The 16,270-nt window shown below is 43.4% G+C and overlaps 1 protein-coding gene across 3 annotated transcripts in view; it reads left to right on the forward strand.

The window, feature by feature from the left end:
* Positions 1 to 16,270, forward strand: part of RFT1 (RFT1 glycolipid translocator homolog) — a 43,244-nt gene that overhangs the window by 15,022 nt on the left and 11,952 nt on the right. For all 3 annotated transcript variants that reach the window (XR_013994935.1, XM_081073443.1, XM_081073444.1), the window contains exons 7-11: positions 3,073 to 3,151; positions 6,468 to 6,518; positions 7,267 to 7,397; positions 8,439 to 8,583; positions 13,051 to 13,156. Coding sequence is in view for 2 of the 3 variants with exons in the window: in XM_081073443.1 (XP_080929569.1) it covers positions 3,073 to 3,151; positions 6,468 to 6,518; positions 7,267 to 7,397; positions 8,439 to 8,583; positions 13,051 to 13,156 (512 nt within the window). In the remaining variant the exon portion in view is untranslated. The remainder of the gene's footprint in view (positions 1 to 3,072; positions 3,152 to 6,467; positions 6,519 to 7,266; positions 7,398 to 8,438; positions 8,584 to 13,050; positions 13,157 to 16,270) is intronic.

Below are 16,270 nucleotides of genomic sequence, written 5' to 3' on the forward strand. Positions count from 1 at the left end.
TGTGGCTGCAGGAAGGAACATTTGCTCAGGGCCTATTATATGCCCATCACTGTATTGGAATTGGGATCACAGACATGACTGGGGTATGTACGATGGCTGAACAGTTGGGGAGGGGAGAGAAAGCAAATGGTGGAAAGAGGTTATAGCCTGCGGGCGAGGACCAGGTAGTGGTGGCCTCAATGCCCTGGAACCTAGTGAAAGGTTTTGAACAGTGCTATGATCTAATGTCCTGTGTGGGTGATCTTACCATCTGTTACAGGCTTATCGAGTGTCTTATTTTCTCTCATTCAGTCCTCATACCAGCTCCTGCAGCTAGGACTTCTTATCCCATTTTGCAGATGAGAAAACTAAGGCTTAGCAAAGTTAAGTATCTTGCCCATGGCCTTTGTATTCATACTTAGAAGTTGGGAGCTGTAGTTTGAGACCGAGTCTCTGAGCTTGACTTCAAAGCTCGAACCCCACCATGAGAAAGATGGGTTAGAGAAAAGGTTGGAAGTGAAAAAGCTCACAAGAAGGCAGTAGCCGATGAGAAGTGATGAGAACAGTGGGAGGGTGGATGGAAATGGGAGCATGGACAAAGCCAGGGCAGAGTCCATCGCCCTGGAGCAAGAGGGAGAGACAGGAATGCTGTGTGGGGTTTAGAGGCAATGGAGGGCAGGGGACTCTTGTCAGTGTGGTAAGGATGCAGCTGGTTGGCCCGCGCTGAGTCGGAAGAGTTTGGGAAGTGGGAGAGTGACTCAGGCTAAAGCACAGTGAGCCCCAGAGTTCTGACTCCACACCTTCCCTGAGGCACTGCCCGTCACCCTTTACCATCCTCGAATCAGTTTCTCCATCAGCACAGCAAGGCAGTGGAACGGCTTGTTGGTCAGGGGATTCCAGAGAAATTCACAGCCTGTGGATCCAGCTCAGCAGTACCAAGCTACCCCTTGTGGAACAGGCCTCTTTGGAAGGTTCTGAGTGATACATCTATTCTGAACAGAGTGGTAAAAGCCCCAAACAATGTGCTGCTTCTTTTCTACCACTTATCAGATGCCTCTGAGAAGAAACCCAATCTCTGATTGGACTTCTGCCTCTCTGTCTTTAATGAACATTTTGGACATAATAAGTGATGTGGCCATTCCTTCTGGACTATGGGTCCATTTAAATGAAAGGCATTAGGAGAAAGACATGCTCAAGTATGAGGTATCGGATCGGAGACATGATTTCACTCTCCTAAAGGACTTTTTTTTTAAAGAGCTCAGTCATCTTTCCAAACCTATTCACAACCTACCAGCAAGTCAGCTTCAGAAGAGCTCATGGGCCAGCTGGAACTGTTCATTTCCTTTAAAAAGCACAGGTAGTGCTGTGCAGAACTCCTCCCCTCCCCCTCGCAGAGGATGACCTGGCATGGGAGTGGGGGAGAAGTGAGACAGAGCCCCGGGCAGGAGCAGCATCCCCCACATTATGTGGCCCACAGTGCCCCCTAGTGGTGGTAGGTAGCCTGATGCTCTTTGTTCTGGGGAAAGGAGATGGCCAGTTTCCTTCTCACTGGGGAAGATTTAGCAACTAGAGCTATCCCTGGCATCGGGTCCAGGTCCAGTAATGTTCTGAAGGAAGTGTAGTTTGGGAGGATTCAGGCCTGTCCTCCCAGTGTCTGGAAGAAAGGCTCTGAATCCAAGGGATGAGATTTGAGGCCTGGAAATGACCCTGGTTTTCACGGATTACACTAGACTTGCTCTGTCTTAAATGGTAGTCACCAGCCACATGTGGCCGTAGAGTATTTGGAATTGAGATGAGCTGTAAGTGCAAAACACACACTGGATTTCAAAGACTTGCTATGAATAAAATAATGTGAAATGCCTCAAATACTTTCTTTATATGTTTAGATGATAAGATTTTGGGTTAAACATATTAAAATTAATTTTACCTGTTTCTTTTCACTGTTCACTGTAGCTGCTAGAAAATGTAAAATTACATATGTGGCCTGCATTATATTTCTACTGGATAGCATTGCTCTATACAGACAGGCTTTGGGCCAAGAACAGGGGCCCATGTGATTGGGACAGGTTCCAGGCCTGCCCTTGGGCCAACTTCTGTAGCTGAAAATGACCTTTTGGAGAGGTGGAGTGGCCTTGGACTTTGTGATTCACCCTTTTTTTCTCAAAGAGCTCCCCCCACCCCCCGAAATCCTACCTTTCAAAAGTCATCACTTTGAGTTAATAACAACTTTTCAAAATGCAGGTACCCTGAGATTAAGAACCTAACACCACAACTGAACATTTTGCGATCCAGGATGCCTTCCTGTTAGAGGAAGGGCCCCCAGAGGGAAGTAGAGGGAGGTAGAAAAAAAAGAAGTCATGTCTGGTTAGCTGCCCCAATTCTCCTTTTTGTGGTCAGCTGTCTGGCTTTGAGGCTGCCTGTCTCTACAGGTTGACCTCTGCCCTTCCTAAGAATTTATTTCCTTACTCATCTCGCCTTTAGGAAATGGGCAGTTTGGTGCCCTCCCCCCACCCCAGTTTTGGAAGAGCCATGTCAGAAGCTTTGTTTTTGTTTTTTTCTTTCCTCTGTCATACCAATTCTTAGTGGTTTAAATGACCTGGGAAGCCTGGCTTTCTTTTGAAATATACAAGCAAAGCTCATATATTTTGTGTAAAGGGATCCTGGATGGCTAAATATAGCATTAAGATGTGAAGTATATGGAGCAGAATTTGTTCTGCAGCTTAGCATGCTTCAGACAGTTTTCAAGGAAAGAACTGACTGTGAGCTATATGTGTTAGATGCGGTCAGCTTACTATCTGGACAGCAGCCAGGGGACAGCACCATTCTTTAGGGGTCTCGTTAACAAATCTTGAGCAGGCCCTTTATAGGGAGGCAGTTCCACCTAGAAACTTTGTCTTCGTGTTTAGGATTGTAAATTCTTTGCCAATATTTGTTGGATGTCTCTGTGTGCTTAGCATTAAATGAAAAAGTAGTGGGAACCGTCCACTTTGGGATTTAGGAACTAAAATCAGTTTGCCTCTCATGTAGCATTATTCTACTCTTAGACTTTCAGTGTCTGGGATTTTGTTTATTTTGTTTTGTTTTCTCTTTTAGGCTTTTGTAAATTGGACGGAGGCTAAATTGACTTGGAGTTTTTTCAAACAGTCTTTCCTGAAACAGATTTTGACAGAAGGTAAGTCAAAGATCACTCTAAGCAGTTAGAAAACCATCGTATAAGAAAGGGGATTCCACAGAACCGCTGATCAGCTCCATCCAGACTACTTGCTGTTTACAGGGCCTGGAAGGGGAAACTCAGAAGTGGGAGCTTCCTATACAAGGAGAGAGAAACTAACATTTATTTAGTTTAGTTTGACATTTAAGTTGTTTAATTTCAATCTCTCCACAGCCTTCTAAGAAAGATACTGTCATTATTTCTTATGGATGAGGAAACCGAGGGTCCGTGAAGTTACATCACTTCTGCAGGGTCCTACAGTATTGGACAACTTAATGTGACTCCAAACTGCATGTTATCATTCAAATGAGCATATTATAAAATATTATATCAATTACAGAAAAATTGGAAAACAGAAAACTATCTGTAATCTCATTATCGTAGCCTAACTTTTTATGTACTTCTTTTTTTGAACTTTTTAAAGAACCAGGCTTTCATCATTTTATTTTCTTAAACAGTAAGATTCACCTGTGTGATAGTTTGGTCAGCCTTCCAACTTCTTAAAGCTTTGCAGTTTATCAGTGACAGAGTTCTCGATTCAGAGGGCCAGCAAGGAGCTGAAAGTAAATCTAATTTTTCTGTGTTTGTGTATTGGTTTATTTATACCCAGCTTTTGTTCAAAGAATGAGATATGAGGCAGTTCTAAACTACTGGAGATAGTAGTTTCTCTATGTAAATTTCACATGTCTATACATCTATATATCTATTACTAAACATAGTTCTAAAGCTTTTTAAAAATTTTCTTTTAATTATAAAATCATATAACCCCATTACAAAAATTTTGGGAAAATAGAAAAAACTTCCCTATATAATTCTAGCATTTTAATACATTATTCTTATCTTGTTTTCCTATTTCGCCATCTGTCTTTGTTTTTTGCTTATTATGCTTCCCAAGGAAAGTAACTCCCCATAAGCCTCACTTCCGCGGTGAGTTAAGGGGCAGGACAGGAGGCATGTGAGCTTTGAGAATGTGTGCTTCCAGCCTGAGCCTGTAACATTGTCGTTGCAAAAGTGAAACTGTTCGCAGGACTTCTGGGGGAGGTAAAGGTCAGAAGTCTTCAGAGAACTGAGAGGAGGTGTCTTAATTATGTTTTTTAAATAAGTTTTATTGGGGGAATATTGGGGAACAGTGTGTTTCTCCAGGGCCCATCAGCTCCAAGTCGTTGTCCTTCAATCTAGTTGTGGAGGGCGCAGCTCACTGGCCCATGTGGGAATCGAACCGGCAACCCTGTTGTTCAGAGCTTGCGCTCTAACCAACTGAGCCATCTGGCCGCCCCCTTAATTATGTTTCTTGAGAGCAGGGAGTGTGCTGTTCACCACTGTCTCCCCAGCACCCTGCAGGGCCTGGCACATGATAGGTATTCAGCAAGTATTTGCTAATAAAGAAAGGTAACTGTAGTGAAACTGTGTATTGTGATAGTTCACCTTATTGTTAGAGTTTTGGAAAGAACAGTTGCTTATAAGCACCTTTTCTCCTCCCAAAGTTTTAAGAACATTTTAAATGAGATGAAGAATGGATCTAGTCCACGCAATGGCCCTAAGTCAGTTGTCTATGTTGCAGTGGCTAGACATGTGTTTGCAGCAGCAGGGTGAGTTAGTCACACCCTCCTGAGCTAGGCCTGAAAGTCGTGCCCATTGCTTGTCGCTCCGCAGTTGGACCATCCTGGCTTGACTGGCAGAGGGCCATTAGAAATGTCTCAGGGCCTCCATCTCTGTGGCTGTGAAATAAGGAAATGGCTTGACAAGGACCCCCATATTCTTTTTATCTAAAAACTGCAGCTCTAAAAATGTTGAAATCATTCCTTGTAATAGCAAAAATGTATATGCTGTTACCTTCTGCCCCTGCATTTCCCAAACACTGTGTGCCAAGTGCTAAGAATACACAGATGAATGAGTAATAGGCCTCAAGGAGCTCATTCTCTCATCAAAGACACAGACATTTGTGTGGTTAACTCTGATACAGGGCTGTGGGGCTGTGAGGGTTATACTTGGAAACGTGAGCTCATTCACCAGACATCTCTTGAGTGCCCTCTCGTTTCCTGGAGCTCTTCTAGGAAGCCAGGGACATAGAGATGACTGAGAGGTGGTTCCTGCCCTCAGGGAGCTTACAGAGTTTAGGAAGGAGAGGCCTATTGTGCCAGAACACAGGGTGTTCCCTGTGGAAAAGCCATTCTAGGTGCTAAGAATGCCAAGAGCCGAGTCTGACTCAGCAGCTGGAAGGGCTAAAACCTGGTGTAGCACAGGGTGACCATGTGATGGTGGGAGGAGAGGATGAGGTTGGGGGCCAAAAAGATAGCTTGGGGACAGTTTATAAAAGGCCTCAAACACAGAATTAAGGAGCCTGGACTTTTTGCAAACACTAAAGAGCCATTCAAAGGTGTAAAGGCAGGAGTTGACTTAGGAACTGGATTTGCCAAAGCTGGAGCTGTTAGCAGTGAGGATTGATAGGAGCAGTGCAGAAATGCAGATGGGAGTGAGTGCAGCCATGTGGGCCAGTGCCTGAGAGCACCAACAGAGGTCCCTGCTGCAGATGCAGTGGCTGGGAGATCGCAGGAGGCAAGGACCAGAGAGACTTAGAGATGATCACTACTTCTACTCTCTTAATGTTGCTTTCCTTTTTGAGCAAGTTGCTAGGAGGTGAGAATGTGCTCTTTAGGGCTGTGGGCACTGCTCAGTGCTCTATCTCTATAGTGGTCAATGCTTTCCATTCACAGATAATAGGAAAGTTCATGGAAGCTGGGTGTGGGGGCCGGTGTCTGGGCTGGTGTCTTCACCTTGAATTCATTAGACTGTCTTAGATTTGAATCATGAACTTGGGTTCCAGAGCCTTGCCAGCCTCCTTGGAGCTTTCTCCAGCTGGAGAGGAAATTTTCGGAGTCTGAGCGCATAACCACGTACCTTTCATTGCACAGAATTCACATTCAGATTATCTGACCTGCCTTAAAACTTGGGACTGTCATTTTCTTTATTAATATTTTAGTATTCTCCCCATACTTCTTAAAAACGTATTAGACTGGTTTTATTAATTTTGATTTGTTTTGTCTTTAACTGGTTTGGAGATTTTCTATCAGTACATCCTCTAGCACTTTCCAGATTGTTACGATTTTGAGATTATTTGAAATCAAAATTAGGACAAGGAACTATCTTTAAATGATTATCTAATTTTTCTCCATTGAGAATATTCGCCAATTAGAAAATTTGATAGACGATAAGAGAAAAGGAAACAAGAAAATAAGGTATATTTGAAACGCTAATTATTTTGCTTTTCTATTTGTAGGCGAGCGATATGTGATGACATTCTTGAACGTATTAAATTTTGGCGATCAGGGTAAGGTGAAACTCTAGCATTTTAATTAAAGGTGAATACTGTTAGATACTTTCTGATATTTTTCTCTGCAGTTTGATACATTTAATGAAAAATGAACCTGAAGATTATAAAAAAATGAAGACTGTAAAAAAAATGAATCCTGAAGATTGAAAATTATAGGTCTTTATAAATATATACAGTGTACGACTCTCCCCTCTCGTGTGACTTGGGTGGCAGTTGTCTGTTGAGATCCCCTGCCCTTACTTGGTTTTCTGCAGTGCGCTGGTGCTCATTTTGGGGGTGGGGAGGTGCTAAGAGAAGAGAAAAGGCAGCTCGTCATCACAGTCACAAAGATTCGTCCCATGTTTGTGTGGCTAGATAGGTTTCCATATTTTTTTCATACTTATTTTCTAATATAACCCCAAAGTAGTGGACATGCAAATAGAAAAAAAAAAATCAACTTAGCATTAATGACTTTTATCAAAAAGTGCTGTTGAAGGAGGTGTTATGTATCTTGACAGTGTAAGTGTCAGTATCAGAGTTGTGACATTGTACCACAGGTTTGCAGGACGTGACTAGTCAGGGAAACTGGGCAAAGGGCTCGCGGGCCTCTATTATATTTTACAACTACATGTGAGTCTATAGTTATCTAAAAGTTTCTAAAAAGTTTCATTTAAAAAATTAAATTAGAAAAAAAAATTGAATAGTGCTGTGAGAATTCAAATAGGAAAACCAGTAGGATTGTTGTTTCTTCCTTTTTGTTTTGTAGGTGTATATGACATAGTGAATAATCTTGGCTCCCTTGTGGCCCGATTAATTTTCCAGCCAGTAGAGGAGAGTTTTTATATATTCTTTGCAAAGGTGCTGGAGAGAGAAAAGGATGCCACACTTCAGAAGCAGGTAGTCTTGGTTTTTATGTCACTGTTTCACGTGATTCTCTCTCTAATTGCAAGATAAATAGTAATGCGGAGCAGTCTGTTCCCCTTCTATCTGATCTGAAGTTTTCCTCTAGATTTCATTCTTCTGTCACATTCTGAATAATGGCAGGACCCTGAGCTCACTTCCTTCATGGCCTCCCTTTCTCACTGGCTGGCCCTTTCTTCTCAACCTTTGTCCTTCGTTGTGACCTTATTCGTGGCTCAGCTCTCTAAGAACTCTCGATGGTTGTCCCAATGTCCCGCAGACCCCTTCCCTTGGTCTGGTCTTAGGTGTAAGAAGCAAAGGTGAGCCTAGAGATGCAGAGACTGGGGCAAGGCTGACCTAGAGTCTGGGGAGGAAAGGGCCGGTCATTCAGTTTCTCTCACCACACCAGTTGTTTGAGCTTCCTCAGGACTGGGAAGTGTCGTTGGTAAATACAGAAGAGACTTTAATCCAGGACTATTTGGTTGTAACAACTTTTTTTCTAAAACCATTGAAAATGTTTGGCTTATTTTAGAATGAAAAGCAAGCTAAGCTGGCCTCTTACATGTCTTAGAAGACATTCTGCAAAATATAACTTATGCACAGTATCTCAAAATGAGATAATCTAGTTCTCAGTTTGATTTAGGAATATTTTTCTAAGTGTACATTGATAGGAACCTCAGGATTTGGAGATGTTTGTCAGGAGAAGCACACTGGCCAACCTAGCTAAAAATGTGAAAATTTGCTATCCATTTGAGAATAAATAGCAAAGGGGAAAGTGAATGTTTCCTAAGCAACTTTTGAAATAATTTATCCTAAGTGAGTTAAAAACGAAACCTTCCCTGCACTACTGAAGGAAGCATACATTGTCTCTTTTCCTTCTTTTGCCAATTGACAGAAACAAACACAGACTACAGAAGAGCAGTAATGCCCCTCACCAGTTGGAAGAGTGATCTGTAGAACAGCAAAGAGGGAAGGCCAGAGGTGAAGTTTTTCTTGAGCTCATGATTCATCTGACTTTCTTCCCTCCCCCGGCACCAGGAGGACGTTGCTGTGGCCGCTGCGGTTTTGGAGTCCCTGCTCAAGCTGGCCCTGCTGGCTGGCCTGACCATCACCAGTTTTGGCTTTGCCTATTCTCAGCTGGCTTTGGATATCTATGGAGGAGCCATGCTTAGCTCAGGATCAGGTATGCACAAGAGTTTTGCCAGATTTGTTATCATTTCTGAAAAACAATAGAGTTTTATGAAATTCAAGAACTTATGTGTACACAGTTAGTATCTTGGTCATGTAGGGAAAGTAGTCAGTGTCTGGAGCTGTGTGCAACTGTTCTTCTCCTCACACGAGGTCAGAACCAGCTCAGGGTGCAGTTGGGGGCTTTGGTACCAGGTCGATTAGTTTTCCAACCTTACTTGGAAAAGTTGTCATGAATCCTTGGCTCTCCTCTCAGGCCTAAACTGTGTTTTTCCAAGCACTTCTCTGGGCTCCCTGTGGGGTGAGGGAGGAAGGCAGAGAGCACGCTCTAATGAACCTCTACTGGGTACTGAACACATCTGAAGACAGTAAATATCACATACATCTCACAGCCTGATGTATAAAAGCCCCTGAAAGATAACCCAGAGCCATTTGCAGAGAATGAAATTGATCTCAGCAAACAAAATGGTACATATAATCCAGCGACTCGGTTTTCGAAGGAGAGAAGTATTGAATGTGTCCAGCTTTGAAACACCTGCTGCCCAGACCCTAGTATCTCACAGGACTTGCTCGGCCCCGGGGATGTCACCAATTTTAAAACGTGCTGGGCCGCAGCCTGGCAGTCCATTTGCAGTGTTTCATCATGGGTTTAGCAAAGGTGTTTTTAATTCCTCAGGTCACTAGGCAAGAACCCTGAAGACTTCCTTCCGCTGCCCCATCTCAATGTAATGAGCTTGTCAGTTGCCATTTTACAAGTTCCCTGGCATGCTTTAGTCTCCACTGTAATGGGCCCACACTTTGGTATTAGGAGAAGAGCCACGTTTCCGCTCTAGAGCGAAGGTCATTAAGTTTGGAGGAACACCTGCTATGAAATCGGTGACGTGGTTTGCAGCTCCCAGGGCTGATGCTGTGAGAAGAACATTTCTATCAGACGACTGCAGGGAGGCCTCAGTAGGAAGCCATTAGTGAGTCAACGTGCAGAGATTGGGGACTCAGTGATTTCCCAGCAGCTCTGCCCCTTTACAAAGGTAATCACGAAGGAACAGCCTTTAATATAATGCAGTCACACGACGCTGCCACGAGGAGAGGGCTGTCCCATCAATATAATGTTCACCTGCTGGAGTAATTAATCTTAGAAGATACCTATAAACAAACGACTGTAATTGTGTAGTCCTTTTACTCAAGTAAGATGCTGGTGCCAGTTTTGAGCACTGGTAATGGATTTATCAATTACAAGGGTCAATGTTAGTTTATTTCTAAAGCAATAAATTCTGTCTCTTAATGGTTTATGTCAGAGTCATTAATAACTTTAGACTCAAAAAGAGGTTCTCTCAGTATCATCTTCAGAGAGAGTAGAATCTTGAGAACGGTCTGGTTTCTTAGTCTGTGAGGAGAATGTTGGTGTGCCCCAAGGGTCTGTAGGACCATCGTCGTCTCTTGCCTGGCCCAGGGCTGCATCTGTGCCACTGTCCGAGCAGGGTCTTCTAGCATTTGTCTCCTCATTGTAGCTACCTCTCATTTTGACCAACTTCCAACTCTCCGTAAAGCCCATTGTGGCTTCTGATAGGGTCAGTGGGTCTCCCCAGGATGCCTGTTGGCTTTCCTGCCCTCGTCTCTATGGCCCCCTCATCTCCTTGCCCTACTGCTGACTCTTGGGACCGAAGCTGCGTATCTGAATGCCTTTTCCGTGCCAGAAAATACTAACACTGCTGCTCTCTGCGCCACACAGTCTTTTTGGGTCACTTAAATACCTCACAAAACTTGCCTTTTTCCAGAAAGTCTTCCTGAATTAATCAGAAAAGAGTGGCAACTTTCCATGGCTCAGTCCAACCACCGTAGTTTTGAAAGTGGAACTTGCAACACTTGCTGTCCTCGGTTGCCCTGGTTGGGTATTGACCTTTGCCCTCGCCTATGACCTGAATTGGCCCCTTAGACCTGCCATCCTCTGTGCTGCCATCTCCAAGTGTGGGACTGGGACACAGCGTAGACAGGCTTTCATGTGGGGCATTGGTTTTGCTTTGCAGTGTTTAGGATTAGCACTGTATGTAATCAGGGGCTTTGTAATAGTCTAGAGACTATTCTCAGAAATCTTCCTCATACCCAGCTTTTTCAACCAAATAAAACACAAACATTTGCCGAACTTCCCTGAGATTTTTTACATTTATCTCGTAGGTGCTTCTCTTTTGCCCTTTCTTTTTAAAATATGTTTTTTTCTTCTCTAGCCCCTTCTATTGATTGCCTAGCACTGCAGTAACAATGTACCACAAACTGGATGGCTTAAAACAACGGAAATTTATTGTCTCACTGTTCTGGAGGCCAGAAGTTCAAAATCAAGGTGTCAGCAGGGCCGTGATCTCTCTGATTGCTCTAGAGGAGGAATCCCCCCTTGCCTCTTCTCGCTTCTAGTGTTTGTCAACTGTCATTGGCTTATATGTGTATTACTCCAGTCACGTGGCTGTCTTCTCCCTGTATGTGGCTCACACCATCTTTCCTCTGTGTTCCAATTTCCCCTTTTTATAAGGACACCAGTCATAATGGACTAGGGCCCAGCCTAATGACCTCATTTTAACTTGATTCTCTTTTGAAAGACTCTATTTCCAAATGAGGTCATATTCTAAGATACTGTGGATAGGACTTCAACATACATTTTTTCTGTGTGGGGGGAGGGCTGTAATTCAACCTATAATACCCCTCAATTTCAATCCATAGTTCCATTCACGAATTTCCAAGTTCAACCTTTCCCCAGAATTGATTCAAAGCCCTTCTGCTTGAATGACTGTTTTATGCAAGAATTTGTGTTCTCCATGATGCAAAGCAGTTCACTGTCCACCTGCAGATGGACCCACACATGCCATTCGCTTTCAGTTACCAAGTGAGAGTCACATGTTACGAAAAGAGCCCAGTGTCTGTCTGCCAGAGAGAAGAGGATAGAGAGAAGCAGGACGCACTCTGAGCATAGCCTTGAGCTATCCCAGGGCAGAACTAGGTCCCTGCCTCTTCTATTGGAGTTGTCCCTCAGCTGCTGTGGGGGCCAGGCTACTTTCTGCAGCAGCTTGGGGAATGAAGTGCAACAAGACACGATAAAATGTGGAACCCAAGAGAGCCATGGAAAATAGTTCTTGGTTGGGCATCAGTGCTGCCCTGTATTCCTTTTGTAATTGTTGACTGCTATAAAACTGTTTACGGTCCCCATGGCACAGGGATCTTTCATATTAAGCAGCTTTTGTGGGTTCCACATTTTATCGTGTCTTGTAAACTATAAATAAGTTCCAGATTCTGAGACTCTGGAACTTTAGTTCCACCCCCCACCCCACCCCCACACACACCTTTTCTTTTTAGGTTTCTGCTTTATTGAGGTCTAATTTACATAAAGTAAAATGCTGTACTCTTGAATGTACAGTTTGATGAATTTTGACAAATAAATAACGCCCATGTAACCACCATTCAGATTAATATATAAAATATTCCATTACTCCAGAAAGTTCTCTCAGGACCCTTTCCAGTCAACTATCCCCCTTCATCTTGGAGGCAACCATTGTTCTGATTTCTGTCGTAGGTTAGTATTCCCTCTAGAAAGAATTTCATATAAATGAAATATTGCAACATGGACACATTTGTGTTAGGCTTTAAAAATTTTTTTTTAATTTTTATTTTGTGTTTGGCTTCTTTCCCTCAATATAAAGTTTCTGAGATTCATCTATGTTTTTCCATGAATCAGTAGTTTCTTTCTCTTTGATTGCTGCGTATTTCTTTGTATGGATGGCCCATCGTTTGTTTATCCCTTCTCCCATTAACGTCACTTTGGACTATTATGAGTAAAACTGCTATGGACCTTTATGTACAAGTGTTTTTGTGAATATGTGCTTTTATTTCTGTTGGAGGTATACATAGGAGTAGAATTGCTGGGTCATAGGTTGGGTATATGTTTATTTTATTTGTAGTTGCTTGGCTGCCTCTTGATAATGACCCTCTTAAAAGACGGGATCAATCCCATTTTTAAGACTTCTGATCTTTTGTTAGCAGATTTCGCTAAAGCTTCTTAGTTAGCTATAGAATCACATTACTTTGTTATAAAAGAAAATAACACTATGGGCTCCCGTTCTCCCTGCAGATTTGTGGGTGTTCTGCTTCTGTAGCTTCCAGCTGCTCCTGAGCTTGGGTGTCTCCCCAAGTTCTTTTCTTTAGGACCTTTTTAACTGAGGTTCTCTTAACATGCAAGAGATCTGTACATTTATTCATAATTGTCCTTTTGTTCTTAGCTGTTTATTTTAGTGAGTACTGTGAGAATGCTGGGAGTCCTTCCAGATCATTAAGACCGTAGGCTTGAGCCTGTGTGTGCCCACTGATGATACCAGCAGGGTTCGTGATCCGGTTCTGGTGTGCTCTGACCACCCAGCCAACCTGGGGCTGGATGTGGGCCTCCCGAGTGGGCTCTGGTGTCTCATTGGTTGTTTCCTTATAGGTCCTGTTTTACTGCGTTCCTATTGTCTCTATGTCCTCCTGCTCGCCATCAATGGAGTAACCGAATGCTTCACATTTGCTGCCATGAGCAAAGAACAGGTCGACAGGTAGGCAACCTTAAAGACACGTCTGTAATCCTGGCCTTCAGCTAAAGTGAAGTAACTTGCCAATCTTCTCTCTTTTCATCCTGGACACGCATTTACAGCAGGCTCTTGTAGCGGTAGCACCTAGGCCACTACTGGCTCGGGCCCTCCAAGGCACAGGCACATTCAGTTAATCCTCCCCACGGCAGGGCTGGGCGGCAGCAGCTGTTCTTCACCTTCCTTTGTGCAGGAAGAAATCTGGGCCCCGAATGGTTATGTTAGTCCAGGTTTGCAGAGACCGGCACGAGACAGGCTCCTCTCCTCCACCCCTTACCCAGTGCTCAGTGGGCTCCCAAGGAGCTTCTTCAAGATGCAGAGCCCAACCCCTGAGAATCTGATTGTTAGGTCTTTGAAAATCTGTGACATCTCTCCTCAGAAGAAGGCCCAAGTGCATATACACCTTTTGCCACAATTTTTCCCCATCCATTGACCCCAGATCAGGGCCTCTGGTTATGAGTCAAAATCACCCCACGGAGCTCGTTAGAAATGCAGGTTCCTGCCCACTGACGTCCACCGCTCTCTCCTGCCACACCAACAGAATCAGCAGGCCCCTGACCATGTGTGTGTTTTTTAAAAACTCCTCAGTGATCCTAATGTGAACTGCTGGTTAGGAGCCTCACACCCAAGAGCACTCGTTTTTTGTGTCCCAAATGCCGAAAGTCGCAAGATGGTATCTTACGAAGTCACTACAGGGTGAGTTTGAGGAGAAGGATAAAAGGAATAGGGGAGAAGAGAGCATAGGAGTGGTGGGTGTAGGTACTGGGCCAGTGGCCCTTGTTATCCCTTTCCTCCTTGAGGCCTGGGTCCCTCTGGGGTGTCCCTGCTACCTCTGTGATGCCTCGAGGGCTGTTGAATGCCCTCAGAGGCCCGCTGGGGTGGTGGGGTAGGGAAAGCATCGTCCACACAATTGGGGACCCCTTCCTCTCACCAGAGCAGCCTCTCTCTTCTTCCTGTTTCGGACTGCCTCACAAAGAAGCTTGGTGACTTTGTTTGCTGCACCATAGTTTAGAACTAGAGTGGAGAGCGGCAGTCACAACCCAGACTGATCAGCTTCCCCTAGGAAGTTCTAGACTCCTCCCAGACCAACTGACCTAGAATTGTAGGGGCCTCAAACAAAGAATCTTCTATTACACAGCCCCAGGAGATTTCTTATAATAATTGGGCCTTAGGAACCGCTGGCCCAAACCAGCTTTCACATTGAGCACTGTGGCCCAGTACTTGTTGGGTGCATATGACTGAAACTTTCTGCTTTCATGAAGTAGTAAGTACCCCAGTTATGCTCAGGACACACTGATGGCTCTTTTCAGGTTTTGTTTTTTTTGGTTTTTTTTAAGTGTGTTTTTCCAGGATCCATAAGCTCCACGTCCAGTTTTAATCTAGTTGTGGAGGGCGCAGCTCACCGTGGCCCATGAGGGTATCGAACTGGCAACCTTGTTGTTAAGAGCACTGCACTCCAACCAGTTGAGCTAACTGGCCGCCTCACATTGATGATTTTTCATTCTGGTCCATTTCGTTTTTTAAACAGCCATATTTTGACCCACTGAATTGATTTTCCAGCCTCGTTTTAGGTCACAACACATGGGTTTCAAACTGTGGTCTAGACATGGTGTTTACTTCAGATAGTTAAATTTATAGCTATAAAACTGCTTTGAATCCATCTGCTCCTTTTTTCCATGAATGGAAAGTTCTAGTTAAGTTTAATTTTGAAAACACTATGTTTTTATTTGAAAGGTGCTTCTAATATGAAATAATTTTTAAATGCATTTAACGCATACTAAATGAGGCACTGAGGCATAGTGGAAAGAGCTCTGGACCAAAAATCTATCTCTTTGAAGAGAATTTTGTTACAGTAATTTCAGCATTAGTGTTGAGGGAAAGAATCAACACTACACCTGCTTAAAATGTTAAAAAAAATATGTTACAACTAAATCATGAGGAAATATCGATCGAGCCTGTCTTCTTAAATTGCATTAAACCAAATGAAGCAACTTATAAGTGAGTTGTAATGGAATTTGGAGAGTATATGAACATCTGGAAAATTATTTTCATGGTATTAGCAGTCAACATAGAGAAAAGAGAGCAGAGTGCTTTCTAATGTAGTTCTCATCTGAAGTAGCTCACTTCCCTTAAGAGTAAAAGTGACTTTAAGTGTAGTCTTAAGATGTGTATTTTTTTTAAAAAAGATACGTATTAAACATAGCAGGCCCTGGCCCCAACCCCCGGCCCTGGTCTGAGCACAAGGAGCATCTGAGCTCATCACAGACTCCACGCATTTTTTTCACTCTGAATTTAACCAGACACGAAAGTCTAGTAAGGATTTTTCTAATGGAATTGGGCAGCTGAAGTGTTATGATTGATTTACATTGGATGTTTCAGATTCTGAATTTTAAAAAATATTGATAAAATCATAGGCTTTTACTTAACCAGCTTCAGGTTAATTAGTGTTTTTCTAATTAAAAACAGGGCATTTGGTTGGATGTGCAATATTGGGATGTCCTTTGAATTGTAAGTTGCTTTTTTGTTAATGACCTCATAATATACACAGAATATGATGGATAGGTTTTTCATTATGCCCTATTGAAGAATGTTTGTTCTATTTTTTAAGGATATCTCATTTTCTTTTGTTCCTTTGACAAATGTTTTTTGAGCATCTAGTCTAACAGGCATTGTTTTAAGCTCCAGGAATACAGCAGTGGATAAAACGGATGAGATCCCTGCTCTCCTGGAGCTGACAGCCCGAGAAACAGGTAGCAAGCAAGTGAATAAATAAAAAAAGATTGTCAAAAATGGCAGCATGAGGTGAGCCTCTGTAAAGCTTCCCTGGAATTTACAACTAATTGAACAACAATAACTCCACAAAGGACTCCCTGCACAGCAGACAGGCAAGATGAAGAGGCCCACTACTGAATTCACCTAAAGGTGGGCGAATCGCGCCAGCGGGGGAGGAGGGAAGGGAGAAGTGTGGAGACGGAGACGGAGCTGTGCGGGTGCAGGTCGCAGACCTAGCTCAGTGCTCCGACCTCGCTGCATCCCGGAACTACTGCTGCTGCGGGAGAGGGAAGAACTTGGACTGCTAGG

Source organism: Rhinolophus hipposideros (assembly GCF_964194185.1).
Source record: "Rhinolophus hipposideros genome assembly, chromosome: 14".
Taxonomy (NCBI): Eukaryota; Metazoa; Chordata; class Mammalia; order Chiroptera; family Rhinolophidae; genus Rhinolophus; species Rhinolophus hipposideros.